Consider the following 17,999-nt stretch of genomic DNA (forward strand, 5'->3'; position numbering starts at 1 on the left):
AAAAAAAAAAACATTTAGTTAAGGCGTATATCTGGAGCATTGCTTTAAATGTTTGTGAGACGTGGACAGTGACACAACGGGACAGAGAGCGATTGGAGGCCTTTGAAATCCGGTGTTGGCGGAGGATGCTAAGGATTAGCTGGACAGAAAGGAAGACGAACGTTGAGGAACTGAGCATGGCAGGAGAGAAGAGATGCCTGTTAGGCACAACAGCTAACAGAAGGTGCAAGATGATTAGTCATCTAATACGGCACGACCCGCACGACAGATTCTTTTTAAACATCCTGAAGGGCAAGATTGAGCGAGAAAGACGCAGAGGAACACATATCTCAGCCAAATGAAAGATAGAGTTTATGTCATGTTGTACGAGGGAGTCAAAAGGCTGGCCCAGCAAAGAATGGTAATTACTCCATCAACAAGAGCATAGCTCTTAAAATTGATGATGATGATGAAAGAGGTACATAGTAATGTAAGTTGCTTGGTCTTTTGAATGTTAATTTCATAATCAAGACAATAGTGTATATATATTTATAAATATATATGATACACGATTTCATTAGTTTGTTTTGTACGGTAAACAAAATGATTGACAATTGGTTTCATTTGTTTAAAATAAAAGTTGTTTTAAATTTGCAATGCACTGGACATTTGCTATGTATTGATCTAGTTATTAACCTGTGTTTTTTGTCATTGTTTGTTTTTGGACTGACACGTTGAGACACGTTGGAATACAATGAGAATAGATCTCGACGAAAATGCAAGCAAACGACCATCACGGTGAGATTGGTGAGACGCAGAGAACTATCATTAAGAGCCAACATGGTTATAAGAAGTCAAAATGGTAAGGATGGTATTGTGCACTGTTCAGGTACAATTCAGGTGCTCAGTGAAGTTAATTATTAACAATGAGTTGTAAAATGACAATAATTGAATATTTACTAGGTATTATTACTATTATTTTTTGGATAGTCTAATGACACTAAAAGGTTATTTTTTTGTTCTAATGATGCATGAGTATATAATGCCTATATATGGTAAGAGATAACAAAAAAAGGTGATTGATTAGTATTGCAGAAGTTATTGCCATGATGAAATGATGAGATAGCAAAGATGAGAGGTAGCGACTGACAGCGGGCTAGAATTGTAGGAGATTGGCCCATGACGGTTGTCAATGGGAAGATTTAGAAAAGGCCTTTACCAAGCATCACACTTATTGAGATAAATACCCCGGTCTCTAATTCAGAATAAAAGAATCTTAATAGATAAATGTGCATATCGGTTATTTAGGTGAAAAGACAAAGAAACTAGTTTTTGTTTTGATGCAAACAAATTATTTATAAACATTTGTATATAGGCAAATGTAAAAAAAAAAATGTTAATTAAAGATGGTATATTCTACATAGTAGTACTGTAGGTACATGCATTTAGTTGCCAATCATTGTTGTACTGAAAATTATTAGTCTGGATACTCCGAGAGATGCATATAGAAACAATAATGAATTAATGGAATTACACACAGTATTAATTCTAAATTTGAAATGAATGACATTGATAGTTTTACATCTATTTCATACTACTGTTTTAAATGTCATGCAATTGAAAATCAAAGTAACAATTTTAAAACATCATTATTATCATTCAGGGAGCATGATTTACATGATGACTGGTTGCGTTGTGGATATTGACATAGCATAAGAAAATGAAAAAAATGAAATATAAATGTTTATTTTCTGATAACAATAAGTACAGTTCACTTTCAGTGGTTAAGATCTCCTAGTAGGTATTTAAAAGGTTATATTTCACTCTATTTAGAAATCTTGAATACCTACTTCATACCTTTGAATTGGTGACAAGCGGTATTTATATTTAAACCTTATTGCACAAAATATACACCAATGTACACATTTGTTTCTCTAAATTTATAAGTTTAGTGCAAGTTGTGTCTAGTAAAAGCAGATTGGCTAAACAAGAACAGATTACTTTTTCCATGCTGTTGACACAATATTCAATATTTGTATTAAGTTCATTGCATAGTATTCAGTTATATTTTGCAGTTGTACAATACAATAACAAACCACAAATGAAACTATGAATTGTTGCTATGAAATACAATTAATTTGTGACTTTATGGTTTCATTTGCATAAAGGGTGAATCTGAAATAATTATTGTATGACAGATTCAGGTTAAGAAATTTTACAGTTAGTGATGCCTAAGTTAATCAAACTCTTAGGTCACAAATTATAAAATTCAGGTTACTAATAGGTAAGGACCATAAAGTGTCAAGAAAAGGCAAAAGCAGCATACTTGTGTATACATTATCAAGTTAAGAAAGTCTATTTGTAAAATTAAAAAGTTTACAAAAACAGTCCCTGTTGTCATTTTATTTAATTAATGTTGAGGATTTTTCGATGAAGATAATGACTGATATCCATGACGTCATTGACGTCTGATTACGATTTCAGTAACGATGAGTAGGTATCTAAGGAAGATCTTAGGTAACAGAGGTCCGAGAACGATGATTATGTATATGACCGAACATATCGATTACAGTGTCGATGTCAACGAATGTTTGCCTCGATGTCCACGACAGGGTCAATAACTGACCATATCGATGATGAAAACGGAGCTGAACGACTTCGATAACAATGTCGGCGATAATGCTTGACTGACCATATTGATGATGATATCGATGATGATTACCGAACAGATCGATTTTGATGACGATATAGATGATGATAGATGATGATTAGGTATATAGTAAGATTAATTGATGATGATAATGATTGACTGAGTCGATGTTTATATTTTAATTATTAAATTGTTGAGGATGACTGTGACTAAAATTATCTTTGCTACTGCTAATGATTATAACTATTTTTATTTTTGTATGTTTCAACGCTGGTAACCTGGCTGAACGGATGAAGTTGATGATAAGCGAGGGCATCGCAGCAAGAGCTGACTGAAGCAAAGGAGGTGAAACTGTTAAGACAGAGCTGCCAGCAGTGGGCAGGGCCCAAGCTGCCGATGGTCAGGGCCGCAGAGTGAGCAACCGACGTACTATGCGCCGTGTCCACGATTACCGTCTTATGCATCTGATCAAGCGACTCGGCGAGAGATATTATGAATCTAGAATATAACCGTTGAGTTTTGGCAGACTGTCTAGTGCAGGCCGTAATGGCAGACTGTTTATTATGTTAGTTTATATTTTGGGAAAGATAGGTACTTGTAATATGGACCTTGTAGTTAGATTCAAAAATAAATAAATAATTAGTTATACTTTGGCAAACTGTCCAGCGCAGGCCTTGAGGGCAGACTGTCTGGGGCAGGCCGTGATGGCAGACAGGCCATAACAAATTAAATTATTAGGTTGGCTATAGGTATGAATGTTGGCAGACTGTCTAGAACAGGCTTTGATAGCAGCCTGTCTTCTAGAGCAGGCCGTGATGGCAGACTGTCTAGACTGGTCTAGTCTAGAGCAGGCCATAACAACAGTCTAAATAAATAATTAGATTGACTAGGTTGAATGTTGGCAGACTGTCTAGAACAGGCTTTGATAGCAGCCTGTCTTCTAGAGCAGGCCGTGATGGCAGACTGTCTAGACTGGTCCAGTCTAGAGCAGGCCATAACAACAGTCTAATTAAATAATTAGATTGACTAGGTTGAATGTTGGCAGACTGTCTAGAACAGGCTTTGATAGCAGCCTGTCTTCTAGAGCAGGCCGTGATGGCAGACTGTCTAGACTAGTCTAGTCTAGAGCAGGCCATAACAATTTTTATACTTTGGAATGATGTCTAGAGCAGGCCTTAAGGGCAGACTGTGATTGTTTATCATGAATTATACTTTGCCAAACTATTTAGAGCAGGCCTTAAGGGCAGACTGTGATTGTTTATGATGTGTTATACTTTATACTTTGCCAAATTGTTTAGAGCAAGCCTTAAGGGCAGACTGTGATTGTTTATGATGTGTTATACTTTGCCAAGCTATTTAGAGCAGGCCTTAAGGGCAGACTGATTGTTTATGATGTGTCATACTATGTCAAACAGCTTAGAGCAGGCCTTAAGGGCAGATTGTGATTGTATATGATGTATTATGCTTTGCCATAGAGCAGGCCTTAAGGGCAGACTATGATTGTTTATAACGTGTTATACTTTACCAAACTGTTTAGAGCAGGCCTTGAGGGCAGACTGTAAATGTTGATGTTGGTTTATACTTTAACAGACTGTCTAGAGCAGACCATGACTGTAAGTTAGTTCATATAGTGAAAGACTAGAAGAAGGCTGTAAATGCTACTATAGGTGCTGGTTGTATGAAATGACTGTTTACATGATCTCAGGTTAAAGCATCAGGTTAATATACATATTGTCACTGGCTGCGATTGATTAATGAGGAACTGAATAACCAGAAGTTTAAAATAATGTTGTTATGTATGTTTATCTTTCGTTAGTGTTAAGGTGGATGACATGTTATGATATATGGTTGTTGATATAAATGTTTAATTACTTTAGTGAGAGGACTCACTAAAATAAAAAGGATGGCCGAGCTGTAAGCATCACAATAGTTAATATCCTATATGTGGCCTAATACTACTGATAATTACATGTAGTATGTACCTGGCTCTATACTTTTGATTGTTGTATCTATGGTCATTTTAGTTTGAGAGAGAGAGCTGTCAGATTTGGCGGCAGGCCTGTGCGCGAGGTTATGTTACTTATGTTCGATTTGATCTTTATGTAATCTTATAATTAATCCTGTATATCAATGTAATAAAAGAAATGTCAAAGCAAGCAGTGGTTTGTGTGCTAAACCCCTTTTACTGAGCATTAAATCTATGGATGATTTCATTAGGTTGAAAACGGCACATATACCTTCATATTCTCACGCCCATGTTACAACAGGAGTATGTAATAAGAATAGAAGCGAAATAAAATCCTCAACTCAATTTCCATTTCCCTTAATCGACATCCCATATGCATTTTAGAATTCTCCAGTCTTCTAACGCTACTAAATAATACTATTCTTAGCAACAGTGCAGCTTTAAGGCTGGCGTCCATTAGACTCGCCGAGGCGAATCGAATCGAATCGCAATAATTCGCCTCCTATATTTTCTAATGCAACTGCGTCCATTGACGGGCGCGCTGCGGCTCTTCGCCAATGGACGCAGTTGCATTAGAAAATATAGGAGGCGAATTATTGCGATTCGATTCGATTCGCCTCGGCGAGTCTATAGGGGCCCACTGACTATCAGTCCGCTGGAGGATATCGGCCTGTCACTTAAAACAAAAATTTGACAGTTCCGAACAACTGACAGGGCGATATCGTCCGGCGGACTGATAGTCAGTGGGCCCCCTTATGGACGCCAGCCTTTAGATGGTTTTTCAGAATTTTATAACAAAAGGAGTACGGCGACTTCGGCTACTCATCTGACGTTTATGCAAATTTATGAAAGTTGAATGAGTTTGCTTTCGTAGAAAGTCGTTATGGATGATCGCTTATAGCTTAACTTTTTCTGCACTCTGGCGTCTGGTGGGTACTTCAGAGTGCTTATACTTTACAGTTTAAGAATTAGTTTTATTGTACTTATGGTGCTAATTTACCCCCCTAGTAGTGCGGTAACTAGCACTATACGCGCGTGTGTCAAAAATTGAAAGGGCCCAAAACGTTGTACAATACACGTGCGAAAAGGTAATTCGCAACTCGTGTCGATTTAAAACACTCCCTTCGGGTGTGTTTTAATTTATCGTCACTCGTTGCAAATTTACTACTTTTCGCACTTGTATCGTAATTCGTAATTTACTATTACAGTCTTAAAACTATACAGGGCGTCCCAAGACTATACGACATGAAGGGAAAGTACATTAAATATCGTAGATAGGATATTTTTCTGAAAGAAGACTATGTTTTTTTTAAAGTAAGTAATTAATACTGCATTTAAAGATTTTCTATAAATTACTTGCTTTGTCTGGGAATCGAATCGACTTAAATGTGAAAAATCTCCCGTATTTTTATGATGCCAATCGAATGAATGAAAAAAAAAATTCTACTTAAGTAAGGAATAAAAGAAAAGAATAACGTAAAATGTTTGATTCAAATTTCAAGAATAATTATTTATTGCCGACGACGACGTTCGAAAAATAGCGATATTATCATTTTATAGATATCATTGATTATTCGTGAACCGTGAACAAGATGCATGTAACTGCGTCGAAATATCGGGAGCTCGAAAACGATACAAAAGGTAATAAAGTCCATATACCGGTCAATATAAGTCTAGTCAACATTATTACACATTACACATCATTACACAAATTGACGAAGTCCCAGAGTAAACTCAATAAGGCTTGTGTTATGGGTACTTAGTAAATTATATAAGTTGATTGAGCCGTGAAAAGGCAACGGACAGACGTACTTTCGCAATAGCAATATTAAATAACAATATAAAATGGATGTGGTACTTACGTTGCTGACCTGTTCCACCGACCCATATTGCCTACGAGAGAACACGCCCCGGCGCGTGATCAGCTCGCTGGCAGATGAGCTGTGAACAAACAAATATTTATTAATTACTAATTAATTCTGTTATAGTAAGTGCCAGTTGCACCATCCGCACTTGACAGACTGATCAACGTCACCCGGAGCGCCCCGGTGGTTTACTATGAAACTTTCCATACAATAAATTTTAACGAACTCTTTAACGAGGTCTAAACAGTTTGGTGCAACCGACCCTAAATGGGCACTTGTTATAAAGTTTTAGCTGCTGTTACTTTCCTGTCGATGTGTTTCTCGAAAACTTTGTTTCTAGCAAATAATGTGTAGACAGGAAAGCGAAAGCGGTTGATACGCTGTGTTATTAAACACATTCTAACAATTCGCTGGATAAAGGGTAAATATTAATATGAAACGCGTTAATTGTTTTGTAGGTAGGAAAAAAAAAGTTTTTTGAAATGATAGGAGAAAGTTTGACAATTCCGTACGTGCGTTGATCTTACCCAGGCCCCTGTTTCACAATACAAATGTACAAGAAAATAACAGTGTCAGGTATCAATTGTCAAGTTAGTGAAATAGGCGTCTGTTCTCCTCTTACTTGATTTTAATAGTGCTGCGATTTTTAGTCCCCATTTGAACAGGCCGATAGGATTAATTCCATTAATAACACGCTTTCAGTCTGTCTGTTAGTTAGAACACAAAATTTGACAGTTCCGAACAACTGACAGGCCGATATCGTCCGACGTACTGATAGTCAGTGGGCCCCTTTAGTGGCCCCACCAGCTATGACGACTTTCTTTTTCAAGCTATATTGCTAGGCCAGATTACAACGTAGAACCAATAGCTGCTAGGACTGCAACGTTCTCTACGGACATTCTACGAGTATGTCACTTACGAAATGATTTTGACTTATTTATATGACAACTACTTCAATCAAGTTCGAGAATATAATATATTGCCAATTTATTAGCCATGAAATATTAGCAGCCCATTATATCGCTTTCTCAGCAGTTTCCAAAGTAATAAATATGGCATTTCGTAAGCGATATTATCGTGGCACGCCCCTCCAGTGGTAACCGTTACGGAGGAGTTCACGGAGCAAGACACTAAAAAGGAGGATCAACACAAAAACACAGACTGTAAACAATGTGGACAGGAAAGTGAAAGCTATTGAAATACTGCAATAACAACATTGTACCTCTATGGAATCAATTTGTAATAAGTAAAATTTAGCCCCTATAAAGCTTTTCGAACCACAAATGTTTAGTGTGGTAAACCCTTTTTGTGAAATTATACAATGATACAATTATATTAACAATTATAGTTAAATACAGGGAAGGCTTATAAACAGACGAAATGTCTAAGTAATGCAAAATTTGATAGTACGAAATTGAAATTGCTACTTAATATGAAAATAGATTACTAACACTAACCACTAATAAAATAGGGTCCTGACATTTAAACACAAATTCTAACTTTCTGATGAGCGAAACTATAATTATTTTAGCGGCTGAACTCCGTCGAACACTTAGCTCAATGGTTGTACGATCCAACCTCCCACTTCAAGTTATAAATTGTCAGCTAACTTTGCAAGCGTAGGTATAACATATCCCGTATGTATGGTTATAATATTACTGGCAGCAAGAGACAGTATTCGAGTTAATGTAACTAGGTGAAACTGTTAGGCTGCGGTTTGACTAGAGATGTGCCAGGATGCGTTGCGTTGCGAGGGATGTGTTTATTAAGACCCAATAGAATCACTTCATTTGTTTTCCTCGTTCAGCGTGCAGTGATTCTATTGGTTCTTAAAACCACATCCCTCGCAACGCATCCCACATCGCACATCTCTATACTAAAAATCAAAACACAAGTTATTTTAGTACAGCCTATTACTGTTTAATTTATTTAGTTACGAAACTAAATCGAATTCTAGTAGACTACAATTAAAAAAACAGTTTCGTTGTTTTAATCAGAATGTTTCGTAATGAAAAAATATATTTGTTAACGAATATTTTTGATATCAAAAAGATAAATTAATTGTTAGGGTCGCGTACCTACCGAACTGTGTCAAACGGAACAATTTAATAATTAAGTATTTTTGATTTGTTCAATAGCATGTAGGTCTTCATTGCATTATTTGGTAAAAGTAGGATTCCTCATAAATAACATCAAAATTAACAGCCTTATAGAAAAATTGCGTCAGCAAATGAAAGCAGTAGGAACGCTGTAAAGACGCTCAGGGTTTTCCAAATTATCCATAACAAATACGGTCGGCCACTCTCATCTTAAAAACGTACTACCATCGCAAAGATAAAGCACAGCCAGTAAATGAAGCTTTCACTTCGCTCAAGTAAGCTGACCTTGACAGAATTCGGAGTATCTTGAGTTGAGGGTTCAATTGAAACAAGCGGTGTAAGCGCTGTTTGAAAGATCTGGAGTACCCGAGCCACAGATTACTCGCCTTACTTGATGGCGCATTAGATGCTTCGTACTAATTGAGTAATAATTTGGCTAGTTAGGGTTCCGTACCCAAAGGGTAAAAACGGGACCCTATTACTAAGACTCCGCTGTCCGTCTGTCACCAGGCTGTATCTCATGAACCGTGATAGCTAGACAGTTGAAAATTTCACACATGATGTATTTCTGTTGCCGCTATAACAACAAATACTAAAAACAGAATAATATAAATATTTAAATGGGGCTCCCATACAACAAACGTGATTTTTTTGCTGTTTTTTTTCCGTAATGATACGGAACCCTTCGTGCGCGAGTTCGACTCGCACTTGGCCGGTTTTTTTTTATACTTACAAACTAAATTTTAGAAAAGTAACATAGACAAATAATATTAGCCTGTACATAGGTACTTAAAAAGTAGCGAAAACTTTAATTACATCTCAAGTGAACTAGAATTTGGCACCAATATATAGGTACATAGATCTCAATTCTTTTGCCGGCGGAGTCAATATTGAACGTGGCTCTTATTTCACATTTATGTTTTTGATGCGATAAAATAGTCTACTTACACCATTTTATGAAGCAATTATGTGGCACAGCACGTAGTGTGCGGTCTGCGGTAGGTGTACTGAAGCCACGTTTATTTATAAACGCATTTTAAAGCGGGCTCTGTACAGAGTCCTTTAAAGTCAGAGTCCTTTAATATACGCGACCACGCATTAAAAACAAGTGTCGTTACGAGAAACAAGTCTGATTGAGAAAAAAATAGTCATTGCATCCAGATTTAAATGTTTAGAAGTCAATTTCTGGGAGTTAGTTTACTGTTATTGTCTCTACACTGCGGTACCCTTGACCGCTATAGCAAAATGTGTCACTAGACTTATCGTAAACGCTCGGTTCGGCTGTTCTCGGTTTTTGGGGTTCCGTACCCAAAGGGTAAAAACGGGACCCTATTACTAAGACTCCGCTGTCCGTCTGTCACCAGGCTGTATCTCATGATCCGTGATAGCTAGACAGTTGAAATTTTCACAGATGATGTATTTCTGTTGCCGCTATAACAAAAAATACTAAAAAGTACGGGACCCTCGGTGCGCGAGTCCGACTCGCACTTGGCCGGTTTTTTTGAATAAGTTGTTTTGCTTGCCTATTGTGTCTCTTTCCTTAATCATTCCCGGAAATTCAATCTGTCAAGTATCATCCACTAATCATGGAGTAGATTCTAATCACCTCAAACTCTATGAAGTTGTTTTTAGGGTTCCGTACCCAAAGGGTAAAAACGGGACCCTATTACTAAGACTTCGCTATCCGTCCGTCTGTCCGTCTGTCTGTCTGTCACCAGGCTGTATCTCATGAACCGTGATAGCTAGACAGTTGAAATTTTCACAGATGATGTATTTCTGTTGCCGCTATAAAAACAAATACTAAAAACAGAATAATATAAATATTTAAATGGGGCTCCCATACAACAAACGTGATTTTTTTGCTGTTTTTTTCGTAATGGTACGGAACCCTTCGTGCGCGAGTCCGACTCGCACTTGGCCGGTTTTTTTATTTTTTTATCAAAGACTTTCTATACATATATGGCAAATATGGCCATCTTCAGTCTCCATTATCACATCAGCTACCTTACCTTACCTAAGCTAAGCTAAATCGGATAACAAGAAGTATCTAACTGATTCAAAAATGTAGAAGACAACTTACATATTCACTAAACAAGTTACATAATTACGAAACATCGCAAGTTGGAAGTCTTAAAAGTAATTACTTTTGCATTTATAATTAACATGAAAGTCTGAATAGGTATATCTTGTACATACGCTCGTGTAATTAGAAACTGTTCCAGAAAGCCGTGCCTTTAATAACATCAAGAGGCACGTGCATTTAAAAGACGTAATGCCCCGCAGTTCACATCTATTCCAATCGAACCCAACACTGAACTGGCTCGAATCGTTTACAATAATTCTAGTCATTTTCATCATCCAGTGAATTTATGGAAACTGTTACCAAAAAATCAATACGTTTCACTACTTAACCTTTAATCCAGCACTGGATTGACGGTTTACATTTTTCCAGGATTGGGCGAGTTGGAATCAAAAGTAGACCATTATTCCAGTCACTGGACTGGAATGCTTACTGGAATGATTATATTCCAGTGCCGGTTCACATTATTTCAGTAGCATTAATTCCAGCGCTGGATTCGATTATTAGACTGTAATGCCACTAGAATAGATGTGAACCGGGCATATCGGTAAGAACCCTGTTCGATCAAACTGTAGGTTCACTTGTGTACACTTTGTACCCCGTAAACCGCGAAGTGTAATTTATGGAGACGCTTAGACAGCGCTTAGTGTCGTTTTATTCGTATACCGCGAGTCGAAAATTCAGTAAAGTCGCTAGATACTTAAGTACGCTTTCCGTAAATCTCACAAAGCTCAAAAGCCTTTAAATTTTCGTGGTAATAATACGAGGGTTGGTTCAAAAGTGTTTAGCTGCTTCGGCTCTACTCATGCGATTTGAATATTATTTATACCATTGCGAGCACTGCGAGATGACAGAATTCAAAGAAATACGATTCTGAAACTGTAGGTTCACTTGTGTACACTTTGTACCCCGTAAACCGCGAAGTGTAATTTATGGAGACGCTTAGACAGCGCTTAGTGTCGTTTTATTCGTATACCGCGAGTCGAAAATTCAGTAAAGTCGCTAGATACTTAAGTACGCTTTCCGTAAATCTCACAAAGCTCAAAAGCCTTTAAATTTTCGTGGTAATAATACGAGGGTTGGTTCAAAAGTGTTTAGCTGCTTCGGCTCTACTCATGCGATTTGAATATTATTTATACCATTGCGAGCACTGCGAGATGACAGAATTCAAAGAAATACGATTCTCACATCAAAAACAAAGAAAAACAAATCGAAGAGGACTTAATTTCAATCGCGATTGCTGTAAGTACTTGTGTAGTTTTTAGTGTTTCAACCGCTTTTACTTTCCTGTCTGCTTTGTTCGAGAAGTCTTTAAAGTCCGTCTACGTTGTCTGCACCAACTTGGCAGTGACAAACAGGCCAATTCGAACGTACCTATACTGACTTATATTGAAATAATGTTAGGTATTTCTATTTAGTTATTGTGCGTCTCGTAGCGCGGGCGATGGGCGTAGCGTGGACGACATGTACGGAGAAGTACGAGCAAAATGCAAGATGTCCTTACTAAATAACTTAGAAATTGACATGGAAACCCAAAAACTTTGACAAAAATGCGGACAGGCAGGTGAAGTGGCAAATATGGGTGGTCTTTTCATTTAAAACGTTCACAAATTACTCAGTTTACGTAGGTAAACCCTCCAGTGAATGAACAAAATCACGATTTTTGTCTAAAATAAGAAATATAGCAATTTCTACCATTTGTCGTATTTTTTTCTTATTAACAACTCTATTTCCTATGCAATGACAACCCGTGATAAATTTATTTTCGACCAGTTTGAATGTGACTGGCGTTTGAAGTTTACGTGTTTCTGGTTTTGAAGTTTTGTATGGAAAAATTAGATTTCAGATAAGAACAGTGTACGTTTGGAGCAACATATGAAGTGCTTATTTAATGTTTACCTGTACAAAGTTTAGTTACTGGGGTAGATTAAGAGTTAAACCTTCTATAAATGTACACTTTGTCGGCGTATTATGCGATTAAGTCTTTATTTTTTTAGTTCCATTACTGGCTTATCAAATGTTCTGAAACCAGTAAATTGAACGGGCTGTTCATTTACTGGTGTCGTCAAAATTTTTTTTTTCAAAATTTATACGTAAATGAAATGGTATTGAGCTTGTTTTTTTGTGATTATGCATAGAAAACGATTCTGATTCATTTAGCCAGTATCGGAACAAACCAAATTTCTATAGTTCATTTACTAGATTTTTCATGCCTATGTATGAACAATACAGAATTTGGCTTGTTCATTTATTAGATTTCTACTAATTCTATGTATGAACACTGTATCCACGAACAATGCAATTAAAAGTTTATTATTTTAAGCATTATTTGCTGAGCTTTACCTTTTTTCATCAAAATATACACGTTGTATATTGTTTTAAAGACTGATTCCCTTTTTCTTATTTATATGTAACAGGTTTCTGTGTTATTGGCGAATACCCATAATTTTATTACATTCTAATCTATTTGAAATCAATATGGAAGAGATAAAAAGATATGAACGCTTTCGCTATACCTATTAAAATAGAGCTAGAAATTGTTTTTGTGTTAAAAGTGTTTTTTAATGCTGATTAAAAAGATTTAAATAATGTTCATTCATTGGGTTTTACTGTGTTCATTCATTAGCTTTTTTGTTCATTTACTAGGTTTTTAGGTACTTTTTGATAAACTCATCTATAACTCAACAACTAGAAAAGTAATAAAAAATCGTAGAAATTTTATTCTTCTTCATTAAATGAGGATTGAATAAATTGCTTTTAATTATTACAATTATTAATAAATACTGTGAAATGATTTTTTGAAGTTGATAAAATGCTTAAGTGTTCATTCACTGGAGGTTTTACCCTAATGTTTATTTTAAAAACTCGGCAGGTGTAAATGTACCTAAATAAACAGTCACACCCCCATCACAAATCACAACCAGTTGTTATGTCGCAGCCTGCGCTTAGGTTTTCTTTATAAGGTACAATCTAATTTTGTCCCAAAATATAAACTCTCGAATAAAGTCATCAGGAACGTGTAGATAAAATCTGACAAGTAAAGTAAGTAAATATAGGGTAGATTATTAAATGGGGCACCGAGAGCAGCTACTAAATCCCCTGCTGTTACGCCAAAATGATCTTATTAAGAGAGCATCCCTCATTTTTAACCGACTTCAAAATTCCAATAGGAAGAGGCTCTCACAGTTACAGTCGTCACAGAGACGATGTTCGCTTCTGTATTTTTAGCGATAATTAGGTACGAGGATGTATCTATTTTGTCAGTGTTATTAAACGGCGAATAAAGTAACATTTTGTTCAATCTTTTTTAAACCTCCGTCCCATAGGAGGTGACATTTGCGTTTATGATGAGGGGCTGTTTGTGTCAATATGTGCACTGTAAAGAATTTAGGGATACCTACCTACTTTAACTGATGGTTTGTAGTTATACCGAGGTAATTCTGCAACAAGTTTTATAGCACACGCAGGGCAAGTGTTATTAAATTTATACGTCTTAATTTCATAGAAGTTTGACGTTTAAAATGACACTTGCACTGCGTGTCCTATCAAAATCGTTGCAGACTTATCTCGATCTGACTTCTATATACCTAGCAAGGTCTCCAAACTTTTTTAACATGAAACCACGAGGGCCAACACAGCCATGCTTTCGCTTTCTTTTCACGGGCCGGATTCTATGAAATTTGGTACTTTTCGCGGTGCGAATTGGTTTGCACGTAAACTAGGTTAGGTCCGCAGGCCGTAGTTCGTTGTTAAATATAAGTGGGTTTTTATTTTTACTCACTGTTTATTTTCTCTGAACTGATAAAACATATTGAGTAAATCGTATACTGTTGCAGACGCAAAGTACAACTCAAGTGGAAATAGGTATCTAGAACAAAGCTGACCCGGCGAGGAATTATTTGGGAGCCTGTCAGTAATAGCCCCCCGTTCAGCTATTGTCGCCGCAGACATCTCATTTTACAACCTTCGTCCCAATAGGAAATTCTCTGGGGATTCAAAACATAGTAACTAGTGGCCATAGCACTGTAACAAATGGTCGTAGAGGTTTGGTCTGTTATCTCTTAACACTTATACTGCTTAACCGATTTAGATGAAATTTGGTAGGTATGGAAGATAGTTTGTGGCCCGGGGAAGGACAGGATAGTTTTGATCAATCATCATCATCATCCAGGCGGACGGTATTGGCTATTAGATAGGGAACGAAAAAAACATGTTTTTGTTAGCAAACAGGATTAAATTGATAAGTTTGTCGCTGTTAATTAACTAACAATGAAAATATGTTTCTTGTTTCTTTTTCTTCTTTTGTACCATGCAGTTTAAACATACGACATGACAGGGTGTTTAGGATGAACAGCGAGGAGGAATCAGAAACTATTGAGAAACAGCTCAATTTGTATATAAATCAACAATTTCTCTATGAAGATATAGGCTTGTCGTCACAGAAATGTTGTACCTCACACCTCTTTTTATCTTCGAAATAAAGGGTGTACCAAATAACGCAAGATTTGAATTTATAGTTCGTTTTTTAGCATTAGAAAAAAGGTAAACAATCTTGACGTGTCTTTTTATTGAAAACTATTGAAAAACATACAGGGAAGAGTGATAAGAGATGATTACGATAGATACGCCCTGGTCGCAACTCACTAAGGACTGAGCGGACAGCCGTGCGTGTCCAGGATCGCAGATATCATTGTTATTTTTTAGTAATTTTTAACAACGAAAGTAGGTAAGTAATAAAAAAATTTAAACGCAATTTTTATATTACTAGCTTTTGTACAAAAATTCTTACAAATTTTGAATGGTGACCATGATTGGTGCTAGACCATGTTCGTGTTTTTTTAATCAAGCGAAAGTTATTTAATCAGGTTTCGAATCGATGAAGTTACTAGAAAAGGGCCTCAAGACAAGATTGTTATTCGTATTTTTTTGGAAACCGTGTTAGGCATGTTCTAAAAAAACTACGATTTTTTAATTCCTATCTCTGCTTGGTCTACGAGACTTTTAATCTTTTTAATTGCCTTGGGTGCAGCTTTAAACGGGGGGTGTAATGTTGCTAAAGGTGACGTTAGAATGACAACTGCAGCTGCAGCTGCGTTACTGTCGCGACTTTACTGCTGCAGCCTTGATGCGGGCTCTGTCACTGTCAATTGCCCAGATAAAAAATGCGGCAGTAATGCGGCGGCGGCGAATTCACTTATTTTACCTAGGAAATTGAGAGTTACAGCGGCAGTTACAGTTGTAGCGTGGACGCACGCTGCAGCAGTAATGTGGCCACAGTAATGCAGTTGCGGTTGCCATCCGAATGCCACCATAATATTAATAATAATGAAAAATAAGGGCTTGTGGCGAGCTGTTGGGGAGTGACGACCCCACGGACCCGAGTGCTCCACAGAGTCGGTCAGGGTCTCCGTCTCCGGCGTGTCTTCGTCGGTCGGAGTGGACCCCAAGGGTACCCGCAGGACTCTCAGCTCTGGCTTGCCTTCATTGGCCGTCCAGAGGGGAGTCGTAAGAGCTATATGCTCCAGGGGTGGAAGTGAAAGATGCATAAGACGCGAGTTGGCACAGTGGCTGCTAACAGCCACTGGGTAGAAAGCGGCGCACACCTCTCGACACCCCTGAGCCGCTCACACCGGTGTTGCTCCTGGTCGTCTTCACGACGGCAGTTTCAGGGGCCCATCTAGTCAGCGGCAAGTCACCACCTGCCTCGATAACGTGTATTAACATTGTTATGGCAGGTGTCCGGAGTTCTTTACAATAGCCCAGTCTCATTGTCCACCCAAACTTCAATCCATAGACCAGTATACTGTTCACTTTTTCTGCAATAGTCCCAATGCCTGCTGCGACCGGTTCATGGGTGTCTATTGTTGCGCCTGTGAACGGGTTCCAGCAGGCGTTCTACATGACATTAAAGCTCTCCAAGGGGCCTCTACGTGTTGGATCTATATCCCCACGCAAGCCTATCAAAAGACCGGGATTTATAGACCCGTGATATCCAAGGAGATACAAATGAAAAATAATATTTCGCTTGTAAGATTTTTATTATTGTATGTAAGTTAGTTTGTAAGGTAATTGTAAGATACATGTGTATCTATAGGCCTTAGTTGCCTGATAATAAATGATTTATATATATATATATATTTAATTTAATGTAATTTTTTTGTAGAATTTCTAACCTTAATTCCAGTACTTACGGAACATCAGTGTCACATTATTTGTTCGCATAGAAACTGGAAAGAAGACGAGGCAAGATTAAGTAGGCTGTTAAAAACCTATACTATAGGTATAATAACAACATGTGTGCATGCATAATTTATTAACAACTTTTTTATGTAAATTATTCTCATTTATGTGAAGTTTTGTTATATCTTCTTGAGAATAAAGATTCTTAAACCTGTAACCTGAGATTGGTGGCGCGCTGCATTCATTAGACGGGGCTTCGTTAGATCGAGTCTTATATTATATTTAATTGGGCAAATGAAAGCCCGTTCAGAGAATATAATTCGTCAGCTGCTACTTATTTCTTTACTTACAAAGAAAGGAATTATCATGACTTTTATGCCCATAATATAATATTTATAATTTCACGGAAACTTATTGAAAATACCTACATACCTAAACTGAAACACACCCAACTTGCCAGTAGAAAAAGGCGCGAAATTCATATTTTCTAATTTACATATTTTTTAAATTTGCCGCCTTTTTCAACTGATGAGTCGCTGTGCCAGAGTATAGTTATATTAAGTTAGTTAGTTAGTTAGTTTGGTCATTTTTTCCTTCGTATATGATATTTATTTCAGTTTATAGTTATATTAAATTTAAAAAAAGAACTCGTGTCACGGATCTTTTGGCCAAATTACTTGAATCCAGGTCATTAGGTATACAATAAAAAAAAAGTTAAAACGCTGTGCCATAGACATAGTATATACACCATAGCAAGCGCCTGACACTCTTTGATAGAGAAAGATAGTCTTATTGCGATTCCTATATGAGGAAAGAGAAAATAGTGCCATGCTTTGTCCAAATCATCGACCGGGTTTTTTTTCATGGTCGGGTTATGGCAGCATAGGTAGGAGGCGATGGCGAAATATCGAAATTTATAAGAGTGAAAGAGAAAAAAGATTATGCTGCCATACATTAACCTGTCAATACATGAATATGTCTTTCTCTTACCCCTGCTCGCTCGGTTTCATGTCTATAACTACTATACTATGTCTTTGGTAGGAGGCGATGGCGAAATACCAAAAGTTATAAGAGTGAAAGAGAAAAAGGATTATGCTGCCATACATTAACCTGTCAATACATGAATACTCTTACCCGGTCGCTCGGTTTCATGTCTATAACTACTATACTATGTCTATGC

At 37.1% G+C, this 17,999-nt stretch overlaps 1 protein-coding gene across 5 annotated transcripts in view; it reads right to left on the bottom strand.

Annotated features, from left to right (window-relative positions):
• LOC134755153 (GTPase-activating Rap/Ran-GAP domain-like protein 3) overlaps positions 1–17,999 on the bottom strand; it is a 125,813-nt gene that overhangs the window by 65,895 nt on the left and 41,919 nt on the right. For all 5 annotated transcript variants that reach the window (XM_063691648.1, XM_063691649.1, XM_063691647.1 and 2 more), the window contains one exon: positions 6,458–6,536. In XM_063691648.1, the coding sequence (XP_063547718.1) occupies positions 6,458–6,536 (79 nt within the window). The remainder of the gene's footprint in view (positions 1–6,457; positions 6,537–17,999) is intronic.

The sequence above is a fragment of the Cydia strobilella genome, chromosome Z (genome assembly GCF_947568885.1).
Source record: "Cydia strobilella chromosome Z, ilCydStro3.1, whole genome shotgun sequence".
Classification (NCBI taxonomy): domain Eukaryota; kingdom Metazoa; phylum Arthropoda; class Insecta; order Lepidoptera; family Tortricidae; genus Cydia; species Cydia strobilella.